General features: G+C 30.8%; 1 protein-coding gene and 1 long non-coding RNA gene across 2 annotated transcripts; both read left to right on the top strand.

Annotated features, from left to right (window-relative positions):
- Positions 1 to 3,456: 3,456 nt before the first annotated feature.
- LOC109620881 (uncharacterized) lies at positions 3,457 to 7,778 on the top strand. The gene is made up of 5 exons (XR_010713033.1): positions 3,457 to 3,585; positions 3,980 to 4,117; positions 5,162 to 5,290; positions 6,481 to 6,612; positions 7,690 to 7,778. It is a non-coding gene; the product is annotated as an uncharacterized lncRNA (long non-coding RNA).
- A 33-nt stretch (positions 7,779 to 7,811) lies between these two features.
- On the top strand, positions 7,812 to 15,999 carry LOC136269628 (uncharacterized). The gene is made up of 3 exons (XM_066081799.1): positions 7,812 to 8,041; positions 8,949 to 9,042; positions 14,219 to 15,999. The coding sequence occupies exons 1-3, from the start codon at positions 7,890 to 7,892 to the stop codon at positions 14,483 to 14,485; spliced, it is 513 nt and encodes a 170-aa protein (XP_065937871.1). The 5' UTR covers positions 7,812 to 7,889; the 3' UTR covers positions 14,486 to 15,999.
- The last annotated feature ends 1,898 nt before the right edge of the window (positions 16,000 to 17,897 follow it).

Here is a 17,897-nt window from a genome sequence, read left to right as displayed (position 1 = left end):
TGATTATTTCATAGAAAGAAAATTAATTATCAGTAAAGTGATCAAAGAGGTTTCAAAGGTTACACATGTAAGTTGAAATCATGATGTTACTTTCAGATCATCTTAAGTGTTTTACTGTTTTAGCTATCGGGATCAAGATTATCTAGCATAATATTACATTTTCTAGCTACGTTATCCCAGACAATGATAATAATAAAACACGATGCAGTCCTGTGTGTTATTTTATACACTCAAGATTTAAACAAAGCTGCCAGATGTGTCATGACAATATGAGGGTGATAGGGCACTTAATTCATTTTTAATAGTTATATTATTGCAAAACGTGATATCAAAATGAAATTATTATTATATTGACTGCACATATATCCTGAAACGGAAGTTTTAATCCTTTTACATTATAACGTATTGCATAATGGTGATAGAGGCATCAAGTTTAATTGCCCAAAGAAATAAAAAGCCTCTTTGAGAATTGTGTATTGCCTTCCGCTTCGCGTCGGGCTATATTTCGTCAGTCGGGTCTAATATAATCAATGTTGATTTAAACACAAGTATGTATTAGTAAATAAATGAACATACTTCGTAACATTTAAGTTATAAAATTGTTCTTTTTACAAATAAATGGAAAAATATCCAATTATACTGCGTCAGCATTCTTAACAGGAATAAGATCAGTAATGTAAACGTAAAATTAACATCTTACTCTGGCTCACTCCCTCCCTAAGAAAATAACAAAACAACTAGACACGATCTCATTGCGAGCAACGAGGATATCTTCTGTCTGATTTTAGAATTTGAGATGTGAATATTTGATCTTGATTTTGCTATTTAACAGTTAAATTTGATTTAAAATAGAGGAACTGGGTGTACATTTTAAGGGCCAGACACTATTTTTATTCAGTTGTAAGAGCTTTGGTAGAAAATATTCAGACTCCTCTTGGTTTCTTATTTGAAAGACCAGCCCCGTCTTCTTGCTTTCAAATGTAAAGTCATTCAATTCTTAAGGGATATCTTATACCGTTTAGGAGAAGATCCCTGGACAAGCCAACTCTCTGAAAATCACTAGAACGTCACTATCTTAAGAACGGAAATAACGTCATCATACCAAAAAATATGCTTAAGTTTCGATCAATATTAATAAGATCAGAAAGTTTCACGAAAATCAGACGAGCCGTTTTTGAGACAATGCGGGCAAAACATTTGTAAGAAAAAAATAATAATAGGGGAAAAGAAACCGTACGAAAACAATAAAGTATTCCGTTGGAAACGGAAAACCTTAATAAATACCAGCCATTTAATATAATCGTTGAATACAAATCATAATCATCATAAAGTAACAAAATGATAAATGCTTTTTACTGCTGTCGGAATGCATATACATGTAATTGTGCTAACAATAAATAGTAAAATACTTGATTAAATCATAAACAAAACCTTTGAAAACACAATATTTATGTCTCAATTATTTCTTTATAGACGGCTTTACTAGTTTTATGGTTTGTTGGTTTATGAAGAGTTATTTTGGTTTAATTGTATAGAGGCCCTGGTTAAAACCAAAGCTGTTTTCCTTTTGTGAAAGACCTTTTTTAGGACTTTTCACTTAGCAGGTCGCTAAAAATCATTATATATTTTAATTTCAATCTGCTTGTCAAATAATAATTGATTTGTACAATTTCTTTGAATTTTAATCTCTTTTGCACTATGAGACCCTAGTCTTTGTCAAAAAATCATAGTCAAGAATCATGAATAGAAATATACTCGACCTTGTAATCTAAAACGATGTAGCAGTACTTTGGTTACAAGAAATATAATAACGAATGATGTCATGAAGAACAACAAAAAGAATATTTTTTGCATTTTTGTTTTATATGTTCTTATATTGTTTTTTATTCTTATAATGTTCTTTTGATCAATCGTTGAAATATAATTGCTTTCATTTTTTAAATTTGTTTTTATCCGGTAGATTTTACTCTGGTAATACACGTATCAATGGCCATTAATTATAAAAGGTAAGAAAATGGTAAAAGGCACTGCTAACTGAGAAGACAGTTTAATGAAGTTATATACATGTATATTGAATGAATTTGATTTGACAAAAAGAATATATTTTATGGTCTTTTATTGTTAAAAAACTATAGAATTGCTATTGACCCATAACCATTTTGTTAGACATCGGCTAGATCGTGTTTAATGTACGACTCGATTGCGATTCAATCATTGTTTGAGGCATTGTTTGACAATGATTTTTAAAAAAATTCTTATTAAATTAACAAAATAGTTTTATAGGAACGTATACCTGTATATTTCTCTGTCGACTGACATTAAATAACACTATTGTTTCTCCTTTTAGAAATCTGTGTTTAGAGACGATTGCAAGATTTATGGATTACCAATACAAATGTTCCTTTGATTTAAGTACCGCAAAGGATATTTTACAAGATAGTAGGTTGTTCACTATAATTATGATGATAACTATCGTGTGATATTTAACTTTTTGTCATTACATGAAAAGAATTGTATTCATAACTATTTCAATGGATGTGTTAGTTATGAATATAAATAATATACCTTTAAAATCCATACTTATCCAATTCTTAGCATTCAGTAATTTTGATAATAAAATTATTTGCTAGGCCTCTAGTAACAATTTATTTTTCCTCTCCATTGAATACAATTTTTGTTATATTAGTGTGAAATAATTTTATTTGGCTAAAACAATGTAGTTCTGCATGAGATTTTGTAAAAAGTAAAGGAAAATCAGTCGAATTTATTGTTTAACAGCTATTATTAAACAGTATTTCTGCTGTGTGTTATTTTTTTGTTTCCTCCGACGATTGAACAAACTTCGAATTTCATTAAGATCATGACCGTTTTAATCAACATTTGATTAATGATCGAAAATGTATAAAAAGCTTAAAATCAAAACAAAATAGCTTCTGTTGTTTTCATGTAAATTCAAAATGGCAAGAAAAATCAAGCTGTTACGAATTTGGTTATAGTTATTGTCAATCAACGCGAAAACATATGAAGCACTATGTCAGTAATATCGATTTAATTTCAATTGTCGTCCTGTCTAACTTTTAAAAACCTAATAAAGGTCATTTTCCATATTTTTTTTCACAGATACCACCTGTCCTTATAAATGCAATATCTGGATAAAGTATCTGCATAATTTCGGAAACACTCTACAAGAAGTTGATCTTACTATAGGCAATGAAAAAAAGATATTCAACCCTTGTTCAAGATCATATCTTAATTATAATTATAATGTAAATCTTTCTATCAACTGTTCATCGTGGAATGCAAGTAAGTGACTCCTTTAGAATGTTATCATGGATAATTAAACACGAAAAGGAATAAAACTGATGTTCTTGATAATGATCTCACTGTCCGAAATAATACTTAACAGGAATAATATCAATTAATATAAATAAAAAAGAAACTCAATAAATGTTACAGTGAAATACATAACTTGGGATGATGTTTGTGCCTGCAGTATTAACGATGCACATTGTGTCCATATTAACAACCTCTGTGTCTGCCATTGTTTGCCTGGATATATTTTAGCAAACAAAAAGTGCTTGAAAAGTAAGATAGCATTTTTCTTAATAACAATTCGATGAAATATAGCGCACAGACTGGCTTGTCGTATAAAAAAACGGTGTTGAATATCACAAGAAAACAAACACATATTTTTGTGAAGATTGGAAATTCAAAGATATATGATACAATGTAGTAGGGAATGTAGTAGAAATCAATATTTAATAACATATGTTAACAGAGTTTTCCGTCACTAACACAACTTATATTAAACGCCAGGTTCATTGGGGCCATAAACCACTTTTTACACAATTTAAAAAAATGAAGATAAACACAGTTACTGTATTAAGACGTATAAATAACCATAAAATCTCTGTGAATGCATTTTCAATATTATTAGATGTAAGTGTATTTGTTGCATTTCTTCTATTACTTTTTTCAGAAATGGTAAATATTGGTGGTATATGTGAGTTTGATTGGCAATGCAATGGAACACAATTTGCAAATGTTTGTGATCATGGAATATGTTCATGCAGCCCAGGATACATCCAAATTAACAGGACGTGCTATATGTACCAAGGTAAAATATTTCATGCTAATGATAATAAGTACTTTATATTAGTGAACACGAAAATGAGGTAGTGTGTCATTTCCTATTATTTTGATTACACCCATATTCAAACGTACAGAAACTTTTACTATATATAAAAACAAGTTCCCGTCGCAATGTGATTTTTGAAATATAGGTACTGATTTTTTATTGGGATTGTAACCACTGATATGTCATAGATTTAGGAAACGTACATCGAGAAAATATATAGAACTATGCATAAAGTAAAATATATTCTGAGCCGTGATTACTTTCAGCAAAATAAAATGAATGAAAGTGTAGACAGTGTGTAGTCATTGTATTAAATTGAAGAGATCAATTTTTATTGGAAGTGTTCACACTCAAAATTCTACTAAAGGATTTTAAAAACTCAGAATATTAGATACTTTCAATTTTGAACGTTCAATTTATCCAATTTATCCTGGTCACAGGTCATAACTTCTTCAGTTTATTTGAAAGTATGATTAGTATTCATTACAAAATGATGTTAATGACCATCCTTTGATTGGTTGAACGTTGAAAAAAGAATTACATATCTTTTTTTCCAATTTTATTAAAAAAGATGGAGTGACAAAGAGTAAGACGACTGAATTGCCGTGGCAATTTTTAGGCTTTAAATACCTTCTTTAGAAAAAGAGTAGTATATATTGACGCAAGGAAATGCTCAACGCTCTAACTTTTAAAATAAATATATAGATTTGTCTTTAATTATAATAACGTAATGCCCAAAATATCATATTCAGAAGTTTAGGGAAGATCTGGTGTATTACAATCTAAACTCATTTAAATTTTGATAACGACGTTTTAAGTCAATAAACAAAATCCGTTGACTACAGATAACAAGATAAACATATTTTCTATATCTAAGTTTTCTGACTAAGAATGATGATAATTATGCCAATAGAGAATAAACATATTTTCAAGAGTTGATGTTGGATTTTTTGAACAAAGAAGAATTTTTTAAATGAATAGAATTAACTGATTATCGTTACTTTTTTCTTACTTTCATTCCAGGAAATATTACATTAAATGATCCGTGTGAGTTAACAGAACAGTGTAGCCAACCATTCTCAGTTTGTTTTCAATGGAAATGTCAATGTATAAATGGCTTTTCTGCATTTGATAGAAAAGACTGCCTCAAAGGTTTGTGAACTTTGTAAATAAAAAATGACAATAACAAACTGTAAAAATTGGTAAATATAATTGGCTTATGCAATATTAGGCCTGTGTTGTACTTTTTAGATTTAGTTTTGTAATCTGAGCTGATTTTAATCTTTATTTTAATGTATTGTCTATAACTATAATGAATGTATAGTAAGGTTAAAATGTATCATAAAAATATACAAGAACATATTTAGCTTTTTTAGAAAAAGAAATGCTGCAATCAAAATAGTGAATGTTACCATAGATGAGCATCACTTTAAGTGGCAGGGGATAGTTAATATACAATTAACTGTAGCCAGAATAATGTGTGTCTTCGGAATTGTGTAACTAGAATTTCCACAGTTCCCGTTCAGCACACATACCTTTTATTCACTTTTTATTAGACCAATCACCAATTTCTAAGGAAAATTACTAGTTGGACCGTGAATTTTTCTATATATTGGCTTTTCTGAAAATTCGACTCATCCATATTTCGACCATTTTTCTTAATTTTTCGGTTTTTTAGACATACCCAAGCTAAAACCCTGCAATGGGTTGACATTCCGTAATGTGAACATGTTTCACCATCACATGTCAGGAACTTACAAATGTAGAGCCACTATGTCCCATTCACATACTTTTCGTGTTATTAAACCTCTTATCTGTAATTTGCAATTTTACTGTGCAAAGTTAATACAACAGTCATAGCCGCAAGTTCCGCATTTTATTTCTGATTCTCATGTACTTAACATATTGCATACCAATTTCAATAAGAGACACCCTTTCCACTAATGATAATCATAAAAATATAATTTCATGAATCTTATAAAACTCACAAGCCCTTAAATACGGCAACTATCAATTTTACCAAAACATTTGACAGTGTTTAAAATCTAAAACTGTACCTTGCAACTTCAGTTTCAAACATTTGGGCCAGCTTTAACTGATGAAAACTACAGTATCAACCGGGACACGGAGTATTTTGTTTGATATAAAAAGGTGGCCATGAATGAAAAAAAAAAACATCCCTGATATATCTATATTTTTAAAACTACGACTGCGTAAGCTTGAGGAAACTTTCAGATACATGTATTCGCCTCTAAAATTTGGTTTATGAACACCTGTATGATTTTAACTTACAAACGAAGTTATTTCTTTTGCGTTTACGTTGTCATGATTTATCTTTTCAGATACTGTTCCCATCGGTGGATTTTGTAGCTTACACGAACAATGCAAAGGAAGTAATAATTCTGGAGTGTGCGAAAACGGAAGATGTACATGTTCAAAAGGATTCACATCTATTGACTTGTCGTGTAAAAAAAGTAATTTTGTGCAAAAGTTTAAAAACAAAAATTATGTGTATGCTCGGGTGGCACATTATGAGTAAGAGACAACTGTATTGTAAACGCAAGTCGAAATCTCTGTTATTGTTTGTAAAATATATAGAATAAACAATTTGTTGATTTTAAGAAATTAGAGTTTCCCTATTCACAATATACGACCTAGTATTATTCATCTCTTATCAATATTTAAACAAAAGTCTTAAGGTAGATAAAGGAATGAGTTATCTAAGTTGTGGTTCTATATTTGAAAAAACAAAACGTAAGTCAGCCTTCTTGATTTAAATTATTAATCTTTCCTTGACATAGTGACAGTGTAAATTTAAGTATCAATGTCCATGATTTCTTTCTCATAATTGGTAACAAAATATCTATGCAGCATATGTGGACGATTTCAATAAAAATACACATACATGTGGAAGAAGTGCAATCGCAATAGATGAAACGGATTTAACAAAAATAATTGTGTTAACACATTATCTTTTTTGGGGGGGAAAATTCACAGGAACGAAAAATGATTCCTTACGAAAATTTACAATGGGAAAAGTTGACATTTTTTTTTCTATTCGGAGGTCACTCTGATTGCATCGCACAATTTTTAATGTTATCACCCGGGTTTGTTGTAATACAAAAACGCCTGTATACATCAATTTTTTTTAGCTTTTTATTGAAATCTGATACGTTAAAGGGGGCCTTTTTAAGGTGAAATCCTGAAAAATGTTCATACTTTTGACTAAACATCGTTTGAACTTTGAGATACATGTATTTACAAATATCGAGAATTTAAGCATAATTTAAATCGATGATATCTCAGTACAGAATATAGTATGATATTTATATCTAAACTGATATTCAGATGAGAACTTTGACTTGGATGCTGTATAACAAATGTTTGTGCATAATTATATAACTTAAACGGATTAATAGATAATGTTATTAATCATATCACTTAAGTTAGAAAAGCTAAATTGTTGTCAAACTAGGATGTTTAACATTGTATGACTTAGTGTATATTTATTTTTTAAAATATTATTATGATCATAAATTTATTCTCTTTAGATCAACCAAACAGTCTTGGAAGGTCAGAAAGTCAGCAGTATGGTAACAGACTAACGATAAAAATAAATATATAGTCATTTATGTTATTCAAATAATAAGTTAAAAAAAGCCTGATGAAAATCATCGATATCTATGTCCCTTCAATATATTGTCAGTTATATATTTAAATCATTTTAACTTTTTTTACTTTCGTTTAAATAATGCACACTTATACGTTTACTTATATTACCGGAGACGTCAACATTGAAGTAACACTTGGGACATTGTTTGGCGGATTTATTCTAGGTGTGATTGTATCAGCTGTTGCAACGATCTTGTTGTACAAAAGATTAAAATTTCGAATCACAAACAGGTTAGTTTGTTTGTTAAGGAGACAGAATGGTCAACACATTAATCATCATATCCTCTTTGAAATTTCAGTATAATTTAACTACAGTCAGTTCAAGCATATCTTTTACAACATACACCATAGCATAGCATAACAAAGCATAGCATTGAAATATCATAAGATAGCATTAAAATATCATAGCATAGCATTGGAATCTCATACCATAGCATATAATCTCATAGAATCTCATTCGTCATATCATACCGTAGCATAGCTTAAAAAATAATTTTAAATCGGTTTTAAATGTTTTAAATGGGAGGATAAATGCTTACATTGCATATTAGGGGTTAACTTTGGTTTTGCAACATTTTACTTCAAAATGTTGGGAATTCTTCTGTGTATATAGGCGTTCGAATCTCATAGCATAGCATATCATAGCATACCATATCATTAAGCCCTTCATTTTTTCGTAGCATAGCATACACATCTCATAGCATTGCATCTTTTATAACGTAAATATAAAAATTCTAATATTTAAGCTGTACAATAAGCTTACTCTATTGTCATTTTACAAAGGTTTCCGTTCTAAAGAATATTTATATAATCACGACAAACCAGCTCTCTTAAGATGTATTATTTATTTTTACCCACTATGTTTTAATAAGTAGATATGAAATGAAAAGCAATACTGTGGTTTTATCAATATTCGTTGCACACCAATTTTCGTGGATTTCGTTGTTGAGTTGATCCATGAAATCAAATGTTCATTAAAGTGCAATTTCTATTAACATTTTATATTGATAGGGTCGTTGGCTACGAATTTATGCATCCTTGAAAATGTGATTTTCACTTTATCTACGACAATTAATATCCTTGAATATTAATGAAACCACAGTATTCTTTAAATGAATCGATATCCTTTTTTTCAAAGAGAGGATTTCAGAGTTATGTTTGCAGACAACAGAGACGGTTGTGCAGGATTTGATGACAGTGGTGCTCGAATTTCTGATAGAAACGACATAAAGGTAAAGCAAATTTTAATAACTTGTGTTTTGAAAGGATTTAAGATCTTGGGGAAACCAAAAAAATTCAGTTTATGAATATTTAACTAAAAACAGGGACTAACTTTTATCTTCTAAAATGTATCATATCAATGCTTTTTAAAGGGGCATGGTCACGATTTTGGTCAAAAATCATGTTTTTTAATTTTAACATTTTCATTGCTTCAGAAAATCATTTTTAATAGGCAACCGAAATTTGAGTGTCATTTGTTGAGTTATAAGCGAGTTACAGAGCTTGAAATTCTTCGCTATGCAAACAAAGCCTTTGTTTACATTCTGAACGTTGAAGTAAAAATTTCAGGTTTAAACCTAAAATGAATGTGCTAAACGTTAGAAACTTTTTAATAGATATGCCTAAAATAAATAAAACGATAGACAAATAAGCTGGAAAAAGAATTTTAGTGGTATATTAAACCTATGTAAACAAAAACAGGACACGAACGCTGTTTACATGATAAAGAATTGAGATCCCTGTATCTTGCTTATAACTCTACGAATGATTTTCAAATTTTATTTCATCATTAGAAATGCATTTATAAGGCATTGTAAATAATAAAAACCTAAAAATATAATTTGACTAAATTCGTGACCATGCTCCTTTAACATACAATAAAAATATAAAGTAGCCGGGATAAAAAAAAAACATATTTACATACCAATGCACAAAAAACCCGAAAGCCAAATTAAACACAAAATACCCGCGTTGCATAAAAAAAACTCTGTAAAAACTACAGTTAGTTTGCAAAGTCTTAATTTTGCAAAGAAAAAAAAGCTGAAATTCATTATCAAATTTCTACATTTTCAACATGCCTTTGTCTGTGATAACCTTACAAATCAATTTTGAAGCCAATAGCTCAATAATTTAAAAAAAAAAAAGCGAGCGACACAAAATGGGCATGCCTATAGCATTACTGACAATCGGTATTGGCTGCGCCCCATAGGAATCCATAACATTAAAAATAGTGGTTTTTAATTGTTCTTCTAAAGTGTATTCATTGAAAATGTATGCAGTGCTGCTATCCTGAAAGTTGACAAGGATAGGATAGGATAGGATGCACGATACATGATAGAAAAATAAAAGTTAATTAAGTTTTATCCTATCCAGTCCTATCCTATCCTATCCTATCCTGCATCCTGTAGCCAATGAGATTCGAGTATACATTGTAAATTTCAGATTTATTTTGCGAAACGAAAATTGGCTTATCAATGTATTTTCAATGTCAATTTAATACGTTTTAGAAGGGAAGCCATTCAAGAATAATTATTATATCAAGAACGCGGTGCATTACATTGATGTGCGCTAAAATGTCAGCGCTACATCTTTGTCAATTCGAACGCAAGTACAGAGTTACTGCGAGAATTCGATGCAACATTTGACAACGTCAACAATAGATTTCTGTATTTACTTCATTCAAAGTCTGCAAAGTAGTAAAAGCTTGAATTTATAAACGAACAATTCGGCATTTTGAAAGATAAACATGTAAAAAAAAGAAATAGACATTGCTTCACTTTTCATATAATTTCTTCGATGCCCAATAACAGGGACGCATATTTCTGTCCGATATTAACCTGAACATATCGAATTAATAAATGTTAGCGAGCTATAAATGCTAAAGAATTTACACTTTAGAAATAACTTCAAGTGGTTTAACTATAAACAATATAAACTTCCTAAAGGAAGTATTTATTTCCAGATCGTGTTTACATTTATCGCCGAACGAATCGCTCGATTAATGATAATTACGCTCAGTAATATGTGATAAGAAAATAATTTTTGATAAAAATATGTGACGAAACAGTTCCTCAATAACTGCATCGAAGTTATTTATCTGTTTTATGCATAAATATTATAAAATCAAAAATCGAAGAGCTTACCTGTTTGTTTACGTTAAAGTTTCCATCCCGCGTACGATTTAATTTTAACCGTAGCACAGGTAAGTAAGTTTTCCTGCTCAAGGGATATTTGGTTTTAAGATTTAATTATTCATTTTGAGTACTACATTAATTGATAAAATCATTTAATTCTTAAATTTCGTTTCATTTAACTTGCATTCCTATATTTTGAAGGTATGGGATAAGATAGGATAGGATAGAGCTTATTTGCAGGATGTGATGCAGGATACAGGGTAAAGAATAGAATAGGATAGTTTTGTCAACTTTCACGATAGCAGTATTGTACTAAGGAATAAGGAATAATTCGTTGAATATTACACGGTGATAATTTCTGTCGGAGCGTGAACAAATCTACCATAGAGTCTTCGGGCTTTATTGAATTTAACCACGTGTACGCCCCAACCAAAATTATTTTCTTATAATACACAATGAATGATTTCTTCTTCCTTGAATCAACGCTCTAGGAGTGTTTCATTTTAAAATTTTGCGACAACGTTAGACTGTATTTCTTAAGCGCCATGAATCACAGCAAGTTTATACATGAAACTAGCAAAACATGCACATATATAATCTATCAAAAACATTCTAGGAAAGGATATATGATGTTGAAAATAAAGTATTATTGCAACGATTACATGTACATTAATGTTTTTTAGAATAACTCTTAATAGTAATCATATATAATGATTTTTAATTATTAATGAGATGCTTAATACACTGGACCAACCGTATTTAACAAACATTTCCCTAGTGTTTCAACCTATAAATGTGATGGAAATGAACAGAAAAATAAAAGAGAAATGGCTTATCAATTTGTTTAATATACTTTAGACGTATCTTTCTCCACTGGGTTATAATTCCGCAGAATCACAATATCAATTTAATCCGCGGGTAAACATTTACGCGGATTCCTTGAATGAAAAAAAATAATCTGAGTAATTATTATTAAGTTTAGTTCTGAGCGATTTTCATTACCTAGAATTTGTCCAACTTTGGAATTAAATTGTAAGAACTGTTCACAGTGAACAGTTATTATGGGTTGTGCACTGGTCGGCAGTTAGCCGTCAAGATGTTACGACGCTGGCTAAAATCGTCTTGTGAAACGCCAAATGATGAATATTTAACACCTGAAAAATCTGTGGAAATTTCAGCAGCAAATGGGGCTGTCGTACAAGCAGTGTCTAAATTCCTTAAGAGAAAAGGAGGCAAATACAGTCATTATTCCGCGGAGCAGAGATATAAAATTGCAAAGTACGCTGTGGAAAATGGGGTAATGAAAGCTTCTAAACATTCTAGTAAAGTATTTGGAAAGCCAGTAAATGAGAGTAGCATTAGGGCAATGAAAAAATCTTACATTTTGAAAAACGTTACGACAGATTCGGATGAATTCCAGGACGGACTCCCGTGCGACAAACGCGGAAGACCAACTTTGTTGGGCACGTTTGAGGAGGATGTTATCGACTACATAAAGAATCTTCGATTTTCGGGAGGTATTGTCAATAGACCAATTGTTATCGCTGCTGCTCGTGGTGTTATTATGGCTACAAATCGTCAACATTTATTTGAATTCGGCGGATCTATTGATTTAAACAATTCCTGGGCTCAATCATTTCTCTCCGACGGTTAAATTTTGTCCAACGCAAGGGTACGAAAGCTTCACGAAAATTACCGGAAAATTTCCCAGAACAAAAAGAATTGTTTTTGTCAAAAATTGAAGAAATCGTTACAGAAAACCGTTTTCCCGATGACCTGATCATCAATTTCGATCAGACAAATGTTTACATTGTGCCTGTAGGTTATTACACATAAAAGAAAAAAGGATCAAAACAGGTCCCCATTATTGGACATGAGGATAAAAGACTGATAACTGTCCTCCTTGGATGTACCATGTCGGGCTACTTTCTCCCACCTCAAGTTATCTACGCAGGCGGAATGAATCAGGTTCACCCGGAATTTCCATTCCCCGATGATTGGCTATTACCCATACGTCAAATCACTGGTCCAACTCAGAGAGCATGTGTGATTATGTTGCAAAAATTATAGTACCTTATATTGAAAACGTGAGAGGAAAAATTGCCATTGTGTCGCTCCAATGTACCTGCTTTGTTCATATTTGACGTTTCCAAAGCACATCAAGTAAACGGGTTCAACGATCAGCTGACTCGCAACAACGTCAGGATGCGCTATGTTCCCGCTAGCTGCACATCAGAATTACAACCGTTATATCTTGCTAGAAATGACGAATTCAAAATATGCATAAAGAATCAGTTTTCTGAATTCAAAAGAACTGGAATGGGGCAAAACAATGCAGTCTTTAAATGTAGATCTACGATTGTCAACATTGAAACCCATTCATGCGGAGTGGCTGGTCAAGGCACATCAGACAGCTAGAAGCAAAACCTTTCTGCAAGGGTGGGAAAAATCGGGAATTCTCACGCGATTGAAAAACTGAACGTATTCTGAATATGTTGTCATGTGTCCATGTAATTTTACAGGTTTTTTAATCTGATTTCAATGAACTGTTTCTTTTTTATCTGTTTATATGCATGTCGTATTTTTAAAGCCAAATAAACATTTAAATCTTTATTAACTGTTAATTTATGGGTTTATATGTCGTTTAAATTATGAGTTGATCAGTTTTATCAATAACAAGTCAGAGCACAAAGGGATCTAAAAATTGCAGTAAAAACACGGGTCTTAGAGTGTAGTTAATTGGGTCATTGAAAGACGGACCCGCTTGGGGCTATTTGTCGTCTGACACGTGCCGTTATCTCAAGCCGGGAGAAATTTAAATTTCATGCAAGTGAATTTACAGAAAATTCAAATCTTTACGAGATAAAATTAATTATTATGTGAATTCCCAAATGACAATACTTTGTTTGACGGTTTACATGGATAAAAACGATATACATTGAGTACACATATATGCAAGTGTTATATAATGTAGTAACTTCTGATTTTCCTTAGTCATATAATGCAATTTCGAAATTTCATTCCAAAATGCATTTTAAGTACACTGGGAAAACATTCCGCGGAAAATTTGTGCCTGCGTTCATAGCGTAAATTAATATCACGCGGACAAAAGTACGTCTACAGTATTCTTAATATTTAACATCAATCCGTTATCGCATTATCATTTAAGTCATGCTAAAATCCACAAATGCTAAACTTCCTCTGGATATTTGCTTTCCATTACAAAATACTGTGAAATGAAGATATAACTTATTTATATATCTTAATTTTTCAGCAAAAAGTTGCAACATTATCCCCATTTTCTCTTGCTGAAACACAAGGATACAATTTGTCTAGCAAACAAGAAGATGAAAGGACCGAAGACGTCTACAATCATTTGCGTGAACAAACAAAAGAGCACGATGACGACACTTACGATCACGCATGCGCTGTGCCCAATCACAGTACAGATCTGTCTGATTACAGTAATATACAAGATGCAGCCACTTTTCATACACCACCGTCAGAAGATGGAGATGATTATTCTACATTAAGACATTGAACAAGCAAGGATTGTCAATACTTTTATGAATTAGTTAAATGATATTGATCTGTTTACAACATATCATTTATTGTTCTCAATATAATGGACTTTGTTAGGGACTGACATGATTATTTTAGATTTGGCTTCTAGAAAATGTTTTAAAACAATATATATTTACTATATGTCATGGTACATGTATGTTGGCGGCTTTGTGCACTCAGTACAAATTAGCCTTCACTGAAAATAAATGAAATATGTACAAATATATTTCATGGAGATATTAGCGAAGAACCCGCCCGGGTATCATACAGTTGTGGTATAAAATTAAAACAAGTAATTACTATTGGATTTTTGGGCAAAATTTTGGTACATTTTCAAAACTTGGCTACTCAACTCACTCGCTTTTGTTCTATCCTTTTTGAGCATTTAACATCGCAGCACATTTTTATGGGAGTTACATGTTCTCTAAAGTTGTGACTTTTGAGAAGGTTGGATGCTTAAGCATTGTAAAAAAGAAAATGTTCATATTGATGAGTCTATTCAATTTCAGTATTCAAAACCCCAATGTGTGTCCCCATTAAGGATCTACAGGTCTGGTCCCTTGAATATTCAATCTTTTATACTTATAAAATGAACATTGGTTTAAAGAACACAAAATGTATTAAGCACTCTTAAGACCTTTTCTTTCAATTAAATAAAGCTGGCCCCTGTCATTAGGTGTGTAGAGACTCATAAAGTTTTTCACAAATAACTTTAAAACGATCAAGTTTTTTTATTCATTACAGAAGAAAAGTTGTTTGTTGTCACATTGACTGTGTGGAAAATCATTCACACGCCAATTTTTTGCGTAATTAGGAATATCTGTAATCGTATATATGTCGTATGTTTAATATAAAAAAACCGTTATCTTCAGCATTGTATTATATATTGGCATTCCTATATATTATCTGAGAGGAGGGGGTGGGGATTCTGAAATAATAATCGATATTTCGTGATATCGATTCAAAACATCGGACGGGAGACCTACTCATTACTCGTAACGAGATCGTATACGGTTGATATATCATATTATATTCATGATATATCTTATTATATTCATTGTTAATTACTTTTGATTCATTTAATTCAAATGTTCTAATTACCGAGCAATGTTGCGTATGAATTGTGTAAGTGTTTGTGAGTGTATATATATTTATAGGTTTTATTTTTTGATATATTCCTCTAAATAAAGAAACACTAGGTATCGAAAATCAATACAGAGATTTAGTGTCATTTGTATACAACACTCTGCGACATATGTATACTCAATATTTGTTATGACTATGGTGATATGTATGGTATATTTTAACACAGTGCCAACAGATTTGGTCGAAACAGATATCATAGTGCTGTAAAAACTGTAAAAGCTATTTTCCATATATTTTTAAAAGTATGCTATTTATAATTAGCTTTCTAGCTTTCATGAGTTATCCTTGTATTATACGTGTATTTATAATGTCTTTCACATACCATTTTAAAAAACTATTCGTTATTGATATGCATTATGTACAATATGTGTGTTTAAATGTATGATGATATGATACCAAATAAATCTATCCACAAGCCACATGATATGACATCTAAGACTAAGAAAATTTCAAAGATATTCACAAAATAGGCGAGACGATGGAAGAAATACAGTGTTTTGTGAATGATTTTAATTGGAGAACATTGAAATATTGTGGAAATGAAAAAGTTCGATGATTAAAATAAAATCATTTGTTATTGATATAGAAAACGACATTTAGACTACCGAGGAGATATGTAAGTAAGATTTGTTTTTTTTAAGGACATATAAACTTTCTCTAAATAGGGTGTTAAAAGGGATCCGGAACAAAGTTTAAATTTTTTGAGTAAAACTTTTTTTGATTATTAGGAAAAAAATGCTTGAGGATTTCAAACTGTCAAAACTGAAGGAAAAAATATTTAAAAATGACATGTACAATCAATGTTTTCAAAATATTTTAAATTTCCATGAAAATAATTGAAGAAATCTTAGCACAAAATCTTTTCATACATACTTGTCAACAACCACACGAACTACGATTCAGAACACGCTAAAGAATTCGCAAGAAAACGCAATTGAATAGTAAAATGATTTAAGTCCATTCTGCTTAATGACAAAATATTGATAGCAGATACAATGTTGTTATTTCCTATACGAGTTCGTTTATTTTTTTCATGTCTTTTATAATACCTTATTCTTTTTCGGTAGATATTTATTGCAGTTTGGGAAAATCAATTAGTTAAGGGTAAAACAAATGATATATAAAATATCGTTGAGAGGTTGTGATTTACAATAAGGGTGTTATATGGAACACTCAAACAATGTGACGATACCTGGTTTTAAGGTATAACATATGATATTTGATACACAGTTGAGAGGATATGATCAACAATAAGGGCGCTATTCACTCAAACAATATGTTATGACCTTAAAATTATAGCGTAAATTATCACAATTCTGTTTTCGTGGTTCAATTTAAAACGAAGGTATAACACAATATATATAATACACCGTTGAGAGGATATGATTAACAATAAGGGCGTGAACACTCAAACAATGTGTTAAGGAAATAACAGTGTAAAATATCACAATTCTGTTTTCGTGGTTCAAATTAAAACGAACTAGAAAAAAAATAAAGGTATCAGTATTCCAAACACTTACAATAATGTGTCAAATCATGGCCTCAATTACTTTCTGCCTCTATCTGTATAACGTTAACTCTAAATGTACAAAATATTTACACAGTTCATAACGATAAAATGATGAACCTGTCCTTAGTTTATATAATATATATATAGATACGTTCATGATACGTTCATGACCTGACTCATTTTTTAAAATATATTTTTTTAAGAGGGTAGTATTACATCTGCCGGAATAAATATTTTGTCACCTAAACATAGTATTTGCCTTATTTAGATAAGCCCCACACCCTGGGGAATACAAGCATAATGAAAATGAAACTACAATTATACAATCTATTCAATCTAATGTGTATATCAAATGTATATAAGTAAAATGTCCATAAGTTTTTATCCCCTGTATTTGAACGGGCCTTGTTGTAAACTAAGGCTGTAAATAGGTAATTATTAATCATTTTAGGATGCATGGATACATGCATATAAAGCCTTCGATGCATATGAATTGCTGTAATCATCTTCATTTTTTTTAAATTCATTTTATGCTGCTGATTCATTAATCAAATAGGAGAAAATTGTCAACTATTCCTTAAAAATAACAACATTATTCTTATTAATATCTAATGAATTCTGCACTGAACATACATCCCAACATTTTGTTTGGTTTCGTTTTAATTTGTCTGTTTTAACATGTTATAAAAATTGTCTCTTGCTTTGTCGATAAAAAAATGATTGTCAAAGGAGT

Source organism: Magallana gigas, chromosome 4 (assembly GCF_963853765.1).
Source record: "Magallana gigas chromosome 4, xbMagGiga1.1, whole genome shotgun sequence".
NCBI lineage: Eukaryota > Metazoa > Mollusca > Bivalvia > Ostreida > Ostreidae > Magallana > Magallana gigas.
Note: the sequence above shows the minus strand (reverse complement) of the source record. Positions and strands in the feature narration are given on the sequence as shown.

What these genes read in the sequence shown, in the direction of transcription:
- LOC136269628 (XM_066081799.1), top strand. Translation starts at nt 7,890, where the DNA reads ATGCACACTTATACGTTTACTTATATTACCGGAGACGTCAACATTGAA. An exon ending in AAATTTCGAATCACAAACAG is followed by an intron (nt 8,042 to 8,948) that starts GTTAGTTTGTTT and finishes TTTTTTTCAAAG; the next exon opens with AGAGGATTTCAGAGTTATGT. An exon ending in CTGATAGAAACGACATAAAG is followed by an intron (nt 9,043 to 14,218) that starts GTAAAGCAAATT and finishes TTAATTTTTCAG; the next exon opens with CAAAAAGTTGCAACATTATC.